At 42.2% G+C, this 16,052-nt stretch overlaps 1 protein-coding gene across 1 annotated transcript; it reads left to right on the top strand.

The window, feature by feature from the left end:
* The first annotated feature begins 120 nt into the window (after positions 1–120).
* Positions 121–5,568, top strand: Alg2 (ALG2 alpha-1,3/1,6-mannosyltransferase). Its single transcript, XM_005326367.5, has 2 exons — positions 121–537; positions 2,981–5,568. Exons 1-2 carry the CDS (start codon positions 190–192, stop codon positions 3,878–3,880), a joined length of 1,248 nt encoding a protein of 415 aa, XP_005326424.4. The 5' UTR covers positions 121–189; the 3' UTR covers positions 3,881–5,568.
* Positions 5,569–16,052: the final 10,484 nt, after the last annotated feature.

Below are 16,052 nucleotides of genomic sequence, written 5' to 3'. Positions count from 1 at the left end.
AAGGCTCTAGCCAAGTCAGACGAGAAATTTTCTCCGGCAGTTACTAGGCGACCACATATTTGTGCTGATGTGTCCTAACGGACGCACGCGCGGCGGGGCGCAGTCAGCCCTCAGTGGCCAGCGGGTTCCGGGGCGGAGCTTGCGGGAAGCCCTCTTTCGGGCTCGGGGTGTAGACCCGGCTTCCGGGCCATGGCGCAGAGGCAGGATCCAGGAGGAAGTTCTGGGCCCGGCCCGTCGGTGCTGTTCCTACACCCAGATCTGGGCGTCGGCGGCGCCGAGCGGCTGGTGCTGGACGCGGCGCTGGCGCTGCAGGCGCGCGGGTGTAGAGTGAAGATCTGGACAGCACACTATGACCCGGGCCACTGCTTCGCTGAAAGTCGCGAGCTACCCGTGCGCTGCGCTGGGGACTGGCTGCCGCGCAGCCTGGGCTGGGGCGGCCGCGGTGCTGCGGTCTGCGCCTACGTGCGCATGATCTTCTTGGCGCTCTACGTGCTGTTCCTCGCAGACGAGGAATTCGACGTGGTTGTGTGCGACCAGGTGAGGAGGCCAGCAGGCCTCAGAGGGAGGATCTCTGCCCAGTGTAGGTCGGAACTGGCCTGTAGACCGGGATTGAGACTGTTTTCTAGTCATTGCATGTCGCAGGGCTCACATTCCAGGAAACTTTCATCCTGGAGCCCTGAAATGGGGCCAGAAATCTGCATTTTAACCAGGTCTTCAGGCGCTCTGCCACAGATGGGACTTGGGAATAGCCCTAAAGCACATTAACATTAGCAGTCCACTTCTGTCACCTTTTACATCTAACTCGTGTGTTGTCTTCCCTCTTTTCCATTATACTCCTTGACTCTGCTTCCAGGCCACCCTAATCCATCAGCAATGTTTTGATGTTAAAACACAAAGCTGGGAGGTCGAAGCAGGAGCCTTGTGTGTTCAAGACCAGGCCGGGCAACTTAGCAAGATTCCGTCTCAAAATTCAAAACATATTAAAAATAAAACACCCAACTAAACACGTTACATCCCTGATAAAACTTTAACATGGGTCCCTATTGGTCTTTGAGGGAAAGTCCAAATTCTTTACCTGTGGCTATTCTAGACTTTTTCCCAACACTCAGTTTTTCATTTTAAAAAGTAACATTTCTTCAGGACTTTTAATTTTTAAACTAAAATTTCAAGTAGTATTGAAGAATACAATGTAAAGGTCCCTCATCCTGGTCCCTTAAGGTAGCCATAGTCAACAGTGCCTGTATCCTCCCAAAAGTTGTGGCTATACCAGTATGTGTGTATCTGTTTATAGATACATCTTATTTGTACATAATTGGAATTATGACATACCTACTATTGAGCACTTTGCTTTTTTTCAGCAAAAATCTCTTATTTGGAGAATCTTTAGATATCATTACAGAGATTCACTTCATTTTTTGTAATGGCAGGAAATGCACTTTTGTTTGAATTTAACATAATTTATGCATTCTGTTGAAGGATGCTGGTGCTGTGGTAAACATTTCTACCCTTTTTTTTTAACTTCTGCAAACATCCTTTGAGTGAATTCCTTGAAATAAAGTTGTAGGTCAAAGAGCACTTCATTTTAATTGTCAGTACTGGTCATCAAATTTGCTTTCTAAAGAGGTTGTGTGGCTTAAATCTCCCTCAGTCTGTGATAGAGCCTATTACTCTGTGCTCTTGTCCACATTGAATATCATCAACCATTTTAATCTTTGCCAAACTGATAAGTGGAAATAGCATCATATTTGCATTTGTTTCCTTAATTATGCCTCCTCAATTATTTTTTTGATCATCCTTGCTTATGTGGAAGTCATTTCTTTTCAAAAAATGCAAACATTCCAAATACCTGCATGTGTCAGCCAGTTGAGATATACTGGGTAGAGAAAAAAAGAGGGCTTGGAGGTAGGAATATTCAAGTTCTGTATCTGCTGCTTTAAGCAGGTTTGTATATATTTGCACAATATCCCTAAAGCTCACCTTCTTCAAATGTTTTAGTTTTTTTGTTTTGTTTTGTTGTTGTTTTGTGGTGCTGGGGACTGAATCCGGGGCCTTGTGCATGCAAGGCAAGGCAAGGCAAGCACTCTACCAACTGAGCCATATCCTCAGCTCCTTCAGGTGTTATTCAAGTGAGCGGGGGATTAAGTGATTTGTAAAGGTTACCCAATAGGAAAATCTCTGGTAATGTTTGTAGTTCATTCTCAGTAATGATTTTGATTGATATTTATGGAGCACATTCTGAATATTAAATTCTTAATATAAATTGGTAAGTATAAAAAATCAGTACATTTTATAATCACAAAAACTATACTAGTTTTTTGTCTAATGATGGTCACCATGTTACATAAGAAGAAACTGAAATCCAAAGAGGGGTTGATTATTTGATCATGGTCACACAGTTAATAGAACTGAGATTTAAACCCTAGCAATCTTGATTCCAGAATCTATGCTCTAAACTACTGTTGCTCATTTATTAATTCCTTAGGAAGAGAAAGATCCCACAGCTACCTTGTACAACATGGTAGCCACATATGGCTGTTGAGCACTTGGAACATGGCAAGTCTGAACTGAGATATGCTGAAGTATAAAATATAAACCTGATTTTGAAGATTTAATATGAAAAACAAGCATTTCGTTCATATTTTTTAGAATCTATTACATTTTGAAATGATTAAAATATATTAAAATCAATTTCATCCTTAAATGTTGAATGTTACTGGGTTTTTATTTTATTTCTGTTGGATGATACTGGGAGGAAACCACTGGACTTGAAGTGTTGAATATTTAACACACATTCTGCAAATGTCTGCTGCCCTTCTATATACTAGTCATTGTACTGGACTTAGAAAGGAGGATACAAAGCAAATCAGAAGTGCCCATGGAGCCACCCACCGGTAGGGAGGGCAGGTTGTCTGTTCTTCTGCTGTGGTTGAGACTGAGTTGACCAGTCACTTTATCTGCTGTCAATTTTTGCTTTGGTTAGGTGTCTGCCTGTATCCCAGTGTTCAAGCTGGCCAGACGGCCTAAGAAGATCCTGTTTTACTGTCACTTCCCAGATCTGCTGCTCACCCGGAGAGATTCTTTTCTTAAAAGGCTATACAGGGCCCCAATTGACTGGATAGAGGAATACACCACAGGCATGGCAGACTGCATCTTGGTCAACAGCCAATTCACAGCTTCCATTTTTAAGGAAACCTTCAAGTCCTTATCTCACATAGACCCTGATGTTCTCTACCCATCTCTGAATGTCACCAGCTTTGACTCAACTGTTCCTGAAAAACTTGATGACCTAGTCCCCAAAGAAAAAGAATTCCTGTTCCTCTCCATTAACAGATATGAAAGGAAGAAAAATCTGTCTTTGGCACTAGAAGCCCTAGTACAGCTACGTGCACGATTGACATCTCAAGATTGGGAGAGGGTTCATCTGATCATGGCAGGTGGTTATGATGAGAGAGTCCTGGAGAACGTGGAACACTATCAGGAATTGAAGAAAATGGTCCAGCAATCTGACCTTGGAGGGTATGTGACCTTCCTGCGGTCCTTCTCAGACAAACAAAAAATTTCGCTCCTCCACAACTGCACATGTGTGCTTTACACACCAAGCAATGAACACTTTGGCATTGTCCCTGTGGAGGCCATGTACATGCAGTGCCCAGTCATTGCTGTTAATTCTGGTGGGCCCTTGGAGTCCATCATCCACAGTGTCACAGGGTTTCTGTGTGAGCCTGACCCCTTGCACTTCTCAGAAGCAATAGAAAAGTTCATCCGTGACCCTTCTTTAAAAGCCACAATGGGTCTGGCTGGAAGAGCCAGGGTGAAGGAGAAGTTTTCTAATGAAGCATTTACAGAACAGCTCTACCAATATGTCACCAAACTAATATAATCAAATTTTTTAAGCTCTATGATACAGTTTGGGGGAAAAAAAAAAAAGTAGAAATCCAGAATCTAGCACAGAAGAGATTTTTTTTAATAAACCCAAGTCTTGAATGTGAGCTCTTCTTCCTATATACCACAAATCCCTGTCTCAGAAAAATATTATGCTATGTATATGCAGTACATACTATCCTGTATCTTTTATGCTATCGTCAATCCAAGTCTTACCAGTATGGAATTTTATTTTAAAAAGTACAAATCCGGGGCTGGGGATGTGGCTCAAGCGGTAGCGCGCTTGCCTGGCATGCGTGCGGCCCGGGTTCGATCCTCAGCACCACATACCAACAAAGATGTTGTGTCCGCCGAGAACTAAAAAAAATAAATATTAAAAATTCTCTCTCTCTCTCTCTCTCTCTCTCTCTCTCTCTCTCTCTCTCTTTCTCTCTCTCTCCTCTCTCACTCTCTCTTAAAAAAAAAAAGTACAAATCCATCTTCAAAATATTGTAATTATATTTTCTTTGGATTATTGTTTCTCTGCATGTGAATTTTGAATTATATTATGCCTTAATTTTTGGTTTTGATGGTTTAAGTATATCATCATCAAAGTTCATTAATTTGACTTTACAGCATAATGAGAACAGGGTTACTGAAGTGTTAGGAAATTTTGTTAGACTTTTACCTAGATCCACAGTAAGAGTGCTCTATTTTTTGTTTATTTTTTTACAAGATGATATTGTATTTTTGCACACTGAGTCATGACAATAAAAGATTTTTATCAAAAGAGGAGACAAAAGATTAGGTTTTGGCTTCCTTGATCTGTGTTGGTATTAGAAATATAGGTAAGAGCCAAACCTGAAATTAGAAAGCTGAGTAAACTGGATTTTGACTGAAGAGGTCCCATTGTCACAACGTGCAACATGCATTTTGTTTAGGACCTGTTTCCTGATGTTGTCTGAGTTCCAGTTTTGTTAATATCTGTTATATTAACTAGGTTCCTACTAAGTAAACATAGTACACAATTATCTGTCAAGGCCTGGCTTAAATGCCACTGCTGTGAAGTTTGCCTTGACCCTCCACTTACCTCTCAAATTGGAGGTAATGTCCCTTTCATATATTCTAGGACTCTAACCAGTCCTAGAGTTCAGTATTCACCTATTGGTCTAAGTACAAATAGTAAACAAAGCAAAATTTTCAGTGTATTTAAAGATTAATTTTTTTGAAAACTAGCAAATATTACTAGTCAAGGACTCCATGTTAATCATCTCTTAAGAGCACAGACTTGAGAGCCTAACAGCCTGTATGGCCTGAGGAAAAGTTATCTCTGCACCTCAGTTTCTTTATCTATGGTAAATAGGATAATTGTCCTGTCATACTTTCTTCATAGTGTGATTATGACAGATTTCAATAATTTAAAGTACTTAATAGTTGGCACATAATGTTAACTGCTGCTATTTTGCAATTTGGGGATATGGAAATTATTACAAGATTCATGTAGGTTCATTCCACACTACCATATTTTGGGGGGATTCTTTAGAGGTTGAAATTTTAGTTTATAATTCATCATGTGCATCTGTATCACAAGAGTATTTTAGCCAAATAACACCACCAAAAGGCGTTCTACAAAGTGAAGTGCCAAATCAATTCCATTTTCTTTGGCATTGTGAAAGTTCACCACCCAGTAAACTAGGTGATTCCCCATTTTGTGGATTGGTGTGCTGTGTTTATGGAAATTGTGTCTTTCCAGTAAATCTGGTGACTGGCCACTGGGTTTAAGATGAGCAGAATCAATGACTGTCACTGCCAAGGTCTCGGCTTGGCACCAGAATCAGGTTCAAACAGCAATTCTTTATTCCCGCTCTCACACCGCCTCCACACAGGTCCAGGGGCAATCCCGTTCTGCCGTCTCCCGCACAATTCACCTACTCCACGAGGCTATCTCCAAATCCCATTTTAATCTCACGAGAACTCAACGGGAACAAGCAGCAGGAACACCCTAATCCCAGCAATAATCTTCAACCTCTAACTTCCTAAAACCCATTATCTTAAACTGGCAACGCCTTAAACTCAAGGAGCCGGTTACTTCCTCAAACCTGATCAGCTCTAAATCCGGATCCGCCTTGGTCCTTGAGCAAGGTCACCTTATTAAAGCATGCATGCAATGTCCCATCAAATGTCCTCTAAGCAGCATGGGGTACCCTTGGCAAGGAAATTTCAATGCGTCATTCCTACTTGGTAATGGCCCTCAGCATGTCACCCCTTCCAAGCACTAACGATCTGCTTATTTGACCATTATTTTATGCAGATCCTTTCAAAATGGAATAGATGTGTTCCTAGAGCTTTAGTTTAGCTAAAGCTCAGCTCCGGTGGTGACACTAGGTCTTCACAGTCTGAGAGGATTGCAAACCCTTGCCTACCGTGAGCTTTCAGTTTTTTTGGGGGGGTACCAGGGATTGAACTCAGGGACACTCAACCACTGAGCCACATCTCCAGCCCTATTTTGTCTTTTATTTATAGAGACAGGGTCTCACTGAGCTGCTTAGCTCCTCACCATTGCTTTTTTAGGCTGGCTTTGAACTTGCAATCCTCCTGTCTCACCCTCCCAAGCTGCCTAGATTACAGGCGTATACCATTGTACCCAGCAAGCTTCCATTGGCTCCTGACCGGATGCCAGCTAAGAATGGAGTTTTGCGTACAGGATGTGTTCAAATTTCTAACGTGAATTAGGGAAAATCAGTGTGGAACTCTGGAGGTGACTTGTCAGGGACTTCATCAATAATAACCCTAGTGCTTAAATAATTGGCTCTTTGTTTGCTGGGTACAACAGGAGATACAGAGAGGACAGCTCATTCCATCCTCTCATTGTCTTGGGGGTGTAGATATACTTCCCTTTGTAGATAAGTGTAGTTTAACAGCTTGCCTGGGTCACAGTTTTTGAGGGATAGGCAGAGTCTCAAGGCTCTGATTCTGAAGTCCCACCTCCTCAGCAAGCCCCATGTGTGGTCATGTTGCACATAAATGCAATTCACCCACCTTTCCCTGTACCTCTGCAGGGGCACTTGCTCAGATCCACCAGTTCAGAAAGACTGTTCTTCATTTTCTCTTTTCATCTTTGGGGCCATCTGTGAGATGGATATAATTCTCCATTTTATGCACAAAGTTCAGACAAGTGAAAGAGTACCAAACAACTGAAAAGGGACTGAGCCAGGTGTCAGTGTTATCTGGTCCATTCAGGACTCCACAGAGAGCAGAATTTCTCAGCCTGCTTCCCTTAGATATGAAGAAATATTGTATGTCTCTCATACATACTTTTCCAGTGGGGGGCTGGGTGGTCATGTTGCACATAAATGTAATTCACCCACTCAGCTAAGGGGGAGCAGAATTGCAGTTCTTCCCGCCTGATAGTGATCCAGTGACTGACAACTGAGCCCCTATGGGTGGCCTTTAGAGTCTGCAAAGCTCATTCCAAGTTTCCCGTTGGTAGATAATAAACGTGAGCAGTGGGAACACGAAGTTAAGGGGATGATTCTGTAAACTGGGCCCACTGAGCTGACCCCCACATAATTTCTTGTAAAAGGCAATTTACTTGCAGCCTTGGCTTAAGTCAATAGAAATGTTACATTCCTCAAAATACAACCTATGATCTGCAGGACAAATCCAGACAGAAAGTCTCCCTGCTGGTAAGAACACAGGTTACCTAAAGGGGGATGGTGGGGGAGACTTTCGTTATCCTTACCCAGACTAGGTTCCAGAACTCGGGGAGAGAGAAGTTCCAGTTAGAATCAAGGTCCAAGGCAGCTTTGGGCTGAAGTGACCCAAAGCTGCCTTGGACCTTTACCATGAGCAGTGAGTCCTTGGAAGTCTGAGGCAGTTCCGCTGTCAGATGTCAAGAGGTGGACTGGGTGGGACTCTGGAAACTTTTCTGGACACTCTTTCCCCTGAGTGTCCCCTTCTCGCCATTTCCTATCCCTTCTAATAAATCCTTCTGCTGCTCAGTGACATGTCTGAAATCTTTTCTGGCATGATCATAAGAACCAGTATCAGGAGCTCCATGGCTGCCTCAGCTCTGCAGCAGATCCTTGCTCTGTAATGCCATGTGCTCTTCACAACATCCCTCCAGGTAATTATTACAAACATTTTTACAGGTGGGAAACCTGAGGCTTAAAACCAGGAGGCAATAGAGCAAGAGTTCAAGCCTGGGTCAGTGCAACTGTTGGTCAAGAGTTCTTTCAACTGAAGTAAGAACACCTCCTTCACAAATGCTTACCTTCTAACCTGCCCCAGGCACCCGGTTCTGTCTGCAATATTCTACATCATCTCCTCATGTTTTAGTCAGCTTTTAGCTATTATGACTAAAAGATCTCACCAGAACAATTGTACAGGAGGAAAAGTTTGAGAGCTCATGGTCTCAGAGGTCTTAGTCTATAGAAGATGGGCTCTATGCCTTGGAGCTTGAGGTGAGGCAGGACATCATAGCGGAAGAGTGTGGCAAAGGGAACCAGCTCACATAATGATCAGGAAGCAGGGACTTCATTCTCCAGATACAAATATATACCCCATAGCCATGTCCTCAATAAGCCACTTCCTCCAGCCACACCCCACCTTTCTCCAGTTACCACTCAGTTAATCCCATCAGGGATTAATTCACTGATTACGCTAAGGCTATAACCCATTCATTTCTCCTCCAAACCTTCTTACATTGTTCTACATGTGAGCTTTTGAGAGACACCACATCTAAATCATAATACCTTCTTTAAACGAAATGAGGCTCCCAAACACTACTGTCCCCTTTACTCATCCAGTCAACCCTTCTGCCCGCCACTACCAGTGTCACTAACTATCCTGTGACTTCCTTTGTTTGTATTTCCAGCTCCCAGATTCAAAGCAAACTGGGACCCCAATGATCACCCAACCAAATTTGCTCTTGCGTAGATGCGTAACAGGCCCAGAAAGAGAAAGGGACCTTCCTGAGGTCACAGGACAGTTGCAGCCTCCTCTATCTTCTTTCTGAACCCCCTGCCATCACCTTTTATCACACACACACACCTCATTTCCTGCCACTTCCAACTTACTCCTTTGTTCCTAACCTCAACCCTCAACAGCTTTGTTCCCTGTGTGAGTGCCACCATTCAGACACTAGTGCCCTCATGACTGCTAACTCTGGAGGGGGAGGCATTTCCCAGTGACAGACCAGTTTCTAACTGTCCTTGGTTAAACAATTGCTCTTGGGAGGGAAGAGAAGGAAGAGGATTTTATCTGCTGATTCTGAGTCAACAGTCTGCTGGAACAACTGCTAGGTCCTTGTCAAGAGAACAGGGGATTAGAGGAGGGCAGAGGCTTGAGGGACACCACATCTAAACCATAACACCTTCTTTAAAGGAAATGAGGCTCCCAAACACTACTGTCCTCTGGTTCTGTTATCAGAGAGAAAAAACACTAATGGAGGATTATGATGGACCCTTTTAGTTCAGGGACCTTCCCTAAACCTAGTGAAGCAAGGTTAAGAAACAAGGTGCAAGGGTTATGTCAGCAACTTAACCTGAGAGGAACCAGGCCAGAAATCTTTCGTTTGTCCTTTTGTATTTCCTGATAGTCCATAAGTTTCTAACCATTTTTGATATTCATAAATTAGGAGGGTTTTTCCCAACAATAAAGTATGTTGACATAACTTGGATGAACCTGGAGGACATTGAGTTAAGTGAAATAAGCCAACCACAGGAAGACACAGACTCCACGATCTTTTATAGAGAACCTAAAGAAGCAGGTTCATAGATGTAGAATAGAATAGTGGTGGCCAGAAGATGGGGAGAGTAGTGAGGTGGTGATGGGGAGATTGGTGAACAGGTACAGTGTACAGACATGAGGGATATGTTCTAGTGTGCACAGTGGGGTGACTATGGTGAAAATATTATATTGACTATTTCAAAATGCTAGAAGACAGGATTTTTATTATTTTCACTACAAAGAAATGATAAATGTGTGAGGTCATGGAAATGCTCAATACCTGATATATATTATACAATATATCCATGTGTCAAAACCACACCATATGCCATAAATGTGTGCTGCTTAGAAAAGGGATGCTTGGGAAGCTACTTGATTGGATCAGACAAAAGAAGAGTTACACAGTTGGTCTAGGTGAAATGCAGGGATGCAGCTTTAGGCTTGAGATGGAAAAGAAACCAGGAATTCAAATGCCACCTGAACACCCTTTCTTTATACAATATATCATTTCATTGTAGACTAGTTTCTTCCTTATGGCAGGAAATGTGGATAAGATCTCCATCTCACTGGTTCTGTTACCAGAGAGAAAACACTAATGGAGGATTATGATAGACCATTCTTGGTTCAGGGACCTTCCCTAAACTTAATGAAGCAAGGCTGAGAGACAAGATGGTATTAAGGATAGGCAGGTTCATGTCAGTTGAGCCCAGCAACTGGGGCCCAGATTCAAGATTACATAACAGCAGGAATCATATAGCTGCAAGAGGAGTTGGGGGAATGGGGTATTATAGAAAGAAGAGCAAGCAGTCCCCTAAAGAAGATGACCTGGGCGGGCAAGTAAATGTTCTCTCCAGTGGGCAGAAATAGAAAAGCCTTAACAACTTACATCCAAGGGGCCTAGCAAGCATCCATCCCTTCCCACACACCTTCTGTTCATTGCTTCCACTTCCATAATAAATCAATTTTGCTAATACAATTTATAACCTACCTTGTGCAAGAAACTAAACTGCACATAAATAAATAGTTTAATACTCTTCAACTTCTCTGTTACTCAGCTTTCTGTCACTATGACAAAACACCTAAGACTAAGCCAATCAATTTAAAATGAGGAAGGTTTATTTTGGCTCATAGTTTCAGAGATTTCAGTTACATGGTTTCTTTTTCCTGTTGCTTTGGATCTTTGGCAAAACAGCACATCATGGTAGGAGCATGTGGCAAAGGAGAACTTTTCATTTCATGGCCAGGAAGTCACTTATGTTTATAAGTGAAAAGGGAATGGGCTAGCATGCCAATATCCCCTTCAAAGGCACACCACCAATGACCCACCTTCTTTCCACTAAGGCCCCATGTTTTAAAGGTGCCATCTCCCACTAACACCACAACCTGGAAACCAAGCCTTTTATACATAAGCCTGTGGGGGACATTTAAATCCAAACCACAGAAGCTTATATAATTCTGTAATATTTGATATTCATATTCCCAGGCCTGACTTTCTCTTTTTTCACATTTGAAGAAGTATATCTTACCCAGATTTTTAATTTTTAATTTTTGTTTTCTTTTTCTGATAAGCAGAGAAACTTGGACTTAAGATTTGCTCATTGTGATTTGATCTTTCTTTTTTAAATTTATTTTTTTGATTTAATAGTATTGACATTTAATGCTTCATTAAAGCATTAAATTGTATCACAGAATTTGCTGCTGCATTGTAGCAAAAGCACTTTGGGGTACAAACTGATTATCATCCACACAAGTGCTCAAGTGCTAGGGGGCTAGGGAGTTAGCTCAGTGGAACAGCGCTTGCCTACCATCCACAAGGCCCTGGGTTAATACTAAGGGCTAAAGAAAGGAAAAAAGGACAACTGGGGTTTCTATTATTATACTGGCATATTACGGACATATACCCTCTGATTTCCCTTCCTCGTTTCTTTATTCTTTTGCTCTCCATTATTAAATGCTATTGTCCCATTATTTGGGTGTAAATAATTTCAAATATTTTATTCTTTTTTATTTTAATTTTGGCAATATATTTGCTGCAATTGTTTGGGCTTATATCAATACAATCAACGGGTCTCACTGCTTTCTACCAGTGAGACTGATTCTTATCTGATATTCTTAAGTTTCGACCTAATGTTCAGTGTTTCCTTCCTATTGGACTTCTCTTTAAGTAATATTTCTTCAGAGAGAATATGTAGTGTGCATTTGCATAATTTCCATTGTTCTCCAAAATAAATAGCTTGATTAAAATTCTTGAATCACACGTTTTTCTTTCAAAGCTTTGTAAATGGTATGTCATCATCTTCTAAGGAAGCCTTTCCTATAGAGTGTTATAGGGAAAATAAGCTGCAGAGATGGTTCTGGAAAAAGAGTTCTGTGGTCCCCTAGATAGAAGAAATGTTGCATTCTATTGGAAATGTACCCTGACAAGTAGTACAGTAAAGGCCAGGAGACATCCTGAGGTAATGAAGATGGTTGAACTTTATTTTCCACTCTATTTGATTAGTTATATTGAAAGAACGCAAATGGCCAGTAATATGAGAACTGGTAACATTTGTCACGTTCTTACTCACTTGGCACTGTTCTAGGATTCAGTCGATGTATATCAACTAGTTTAATCCTCGCATCAGCTCCATCTGGTTGGTGGAATTTTCCAACCTGTTTTAACAGATGAGGAATCTCAGGCACAAAGAGCTGAAGAAAACAAGCTAGAAAACAGCGAAGCCGAATTCAAACCCAGACAGCGCTCATCACTTCATTCATCATCTTAAGAGTTGGCAGGTAAGAGTAAAATAAAAGCAACTTCTATATATCTTTCCCAAGTCTAAAAAACATAGCAAACAACCTAATTGTACCAGAAGAGAAAGATAACTTTCCACCAACCAGAAATATGTCTTGCTAGACTGTCACAGAATTTGCTGCTGCACTGTGGCAAAGGCACTTTGGGGGGTAATCTGATTATCACCCATATAAGTGCTCCAACTCTGCTGTTGGCCAACGTCCAGGACCCATCACTGGATGCTCATCACCTCATCAATTCATCCTCCTCAACTGACAGGCAAAACAACATCCAAATATTCATTGCACATCTGTGCCGGGCAGATTATACATTAGCAATTCAAATGTGGCTGGTGCACTGGCCATTCCTGCAATTGCGTCTGCTTGGGTGAGATGCCTTGTTGTCTAGGGTGGATAATAAAGCAACTCAGTCTAATCTTGAAGAACAATCAGCCCATCTTGCGAAGGTGACTGGCTGTGTGTGTTCTTGCCCTAGCAGCATTGGAACAATGGCCCCATAATGCACTTGACTCAGCTGGCAACGAAGTCCCATCCTGATTAGTAGCGGTGGCTGGTGTCAATCACCACAGGATGCACCATTGTCCTCTGGTCCCCAACACAGTTTATTTACAGGAAAACAAAGGCTTTGGGGGGCTATGGCAGCTTCCCAGAGATTGCAAAATAGATTGAGCTGTCAAGCACACAAAGTAGATGAAGATTAATGAGTTGTGCGGACAATAAATATGAAGAGATGACCATGAATATGCTAATGGGCATTATCCAGATACACCGTAATTGCTACCAAAATTAAAAGGTGGCATGAAGAAGATGGGTCACAGGGTGACAGGGACATAATCTTGGATGCTTGAGACGCTCACCCCAGATAAGACCCTCTACAGGTTTCCTTTCCCCAATTAAACCATCCCAGAGCACCATTGTCCACCAGCTGTCTGAATAAGCTCCTTTCAAACAGGGCTGCAAGGGGTGGTGTGAGGAGGGAAGCTGGAAAAGTTACTTTAGGGAAAGGTGTAATTAGAATAAGAAAGGTGCTTATCAAAGCAAGAAGTGATCAGCTGTCAGGCTCCCACTCCATCCCCAAGGACAGAATTCATGAGGGATGTCATTTCACTTCAGGCCCCTCACCCCAGAGCCACCAGGATTATTCTGAGAATGTTATTTAGGTCACCTCTCAGGGAGGAGTGAGTGATTTTTCAAAGTATTCTAATGTTCTGTGTTTCTTTTTAATAAACATAATAGAGAATTTTGAAGAACATAATGTTTCAAGGCAAATAAAACTTTGTTACATGAAAAACTTGGTTTTGGAAAATCTCCATTCTGCAGGACTGTAGCAAGAGTGAGTCCCACCCAGGTTTGCAGCAGGTTCTCATGGTCTTCCACAGGCAGAATGATGTTCTCTGACCTCATTCACCTCGTTTTTTTTCTTTCCTTTCAATTCTTACTTCTGGGTGGGGGTTATCATAATAGCATTCTTAAGCTCTTAAAGGCATGCATATCAGGAAGGGGAAGATTTTCTTGTTTCACAGATCTGGGGGTCTCGACCTGCTCCCCCAGAGGCTTATGGGACATTCTCCACATTGTGTGAACTCAGGTTTACTCCATCAGGAAAGAAAACAAATGTGTGTTCCAAGGCCAGCACAAGGTGAAGGGCTGGCAGGATAAAGCTACGATTTCAGGAAGGAGGGAAAATGGTAGAAAGGAGGCAGATAGGTCATGCCCAGGAGATTGTGTGAGGCTAAAGCTATCTAGACAGAAAGTCAGCCTAATAAGAGAAAAAGAAATTTTGTACAAGCATCTGAAACAGCCTCACTGAAATGGGTGATTAAAAAGGGCGCCGATCTAGGTAACTTTGGAAATTAGTAAGCTCTGGAAAACTAAAGGCAAAAGAAATGGTGCGTAAGCACTATAATATAATTGACAAGTTGTTTCCCCTGGGGATTTAGAGTAGCATTCCTACAGCCACCATGCATGTGCACTGGAACCAGACCATGAAATGCATGGCAGATGGTGGCTGCCTGGTTAAAAGGTTAACTTCTCGGGCTGGGGTTGTGGCTCAGTGGCAGAGTGCTTGTCTCGCATGCATGAGGCCCTGGGTTCGATCCCCAGCACCACATTAAAAATAAATAAATAAAAGTGAAGTTATTGTGTTCATCTACAACTAAAAAAAAAATTGTAAGAAAAAGGTTAACTTCTCATGGTTAGAGTGGGAGCTTACAGGTAAACAAGGGGAGGGTCTTAGATGATCAAGGTGGCAATGGATCAGAGTGGGAAACATCATATGGACTCCTACTTCACTTACCATAGACCCAGATGGTATACACAAATATTTACAGGTATGTAAATATAATAGGTAGGTACACATACTCATATTTCCTTGCTCTATCAACTGAGAGGATCAAGACACAATGACATTGCAGTGGCAAGCAGCACACCTGGCCCCAGACCTTGGTGCCCAGTGCCATTGTCCAATAAGAGGTCCAGAGCCCCTTAGAGAAATGGCCAACTTTAGGATGGCACAGGAAATATACCAGATAAGCCCAGAGCATCTTCAGAAAGTCAGGAAGGAAGTGCTTTGAAAAAACCAACCCCACCGTGGTCAAAGGTATGTCAATGAGACACAGGAAGGACAAAAAAAAAAAAAAAGCAGAACTCAAGTATAACTTAAAGGATAAACTCATACCTTTGACTCCACAGAGATATAAATAGATGATTGAATAAATAAATAAATGGGACACAGTAGAACAGACAAATCTCCCATGCAAAAGAAAGCTGCATAATTTATGTAGAAAAGAGAAGGGGGAGCATAACCCCCTCCTCTCTAACTTGGGGCTGGTACAGTTGCTTCCTTCCAAAGAGTTCAATAAGGGAAGGGGGAGAATAGTAACACTGCAGTAGAGAAACCGGGGAACCACTATCCCATTCAGGTGATCAAGGTCAAAGTCAGCAGTGCTAACTCACATTAATAGGATGTGCCCTTAGAGCAATAAGATGAGAATGACACTTCACCTCTGTGGTCTCCTCCCCCTAAATCCATAACCCCAGACAAGCCATGCAAAAAGCCTCGACCACATTCCAGTAGAGGACATCATAAAAATACCCAACTGGTACACCTCAAAACCATCAAGATCCTCAGAAACAAGGAACCTGAAAGCCTGTCACACCAGAGACATAATAAATACAACATAACATCCTGCGTGGGAACCGGGGACATGAAAAGGGTGAAATGGGACTTTGGATAAAATGGGTAAAAACTAAGAAAATCTGAATAATTTTTGAGCTGATGTTAAAAATAATAGATCAATGATGTTTCATGACAACTGTAAGTGGCGTCTACAAAAGCTCTCTGTACTACTTTGGCACTTCTTCAGTATGTCTTAAATGATTCTAAAAAGTTGATTTAGAGAAAAGGAAGTTTTCTATACCTGTTGAACGCGTAGTAGTAAGCTGGTGGTGAGACTATTCTTTTTAGGAATGGATTGTTTCTAGATGCCCTTCTAGAGGTCACGCAGGTTTCAGTCAAGGTCCCTGTTTCAGCTGCAGACATCTGCTCTGACTCGTTTGCACAGAAAATGAATGCTTGCAGGACACCGGACAGCACAGTCTCTAAGGCTCAAAGCCAACCTTGGAGGCTACGCAGCTGCGGTGTTGGGAACGGGCTGCAGAACCGACCT

This window comes from Ictidomys tridecemlineatus, chromosome 4, assembly GCF_052094955.1.
Source record: "Ictidomys tridecemlineatus isolate mIctTri1 chromosome 4, mIctTri1.hap1, whole genome shotgun sequence".
Classification (NCBI taxonomy): domain Eukaryota; kingdom Metazoa; phylum Chordata; class Mammalia; order Rodentia; family Sciuridae; genus Ictidomys; species Ictidomys tridecemlineatus.
This window is presented reverse-complemented; position numbering and strand designations above follow the sequence as displayed.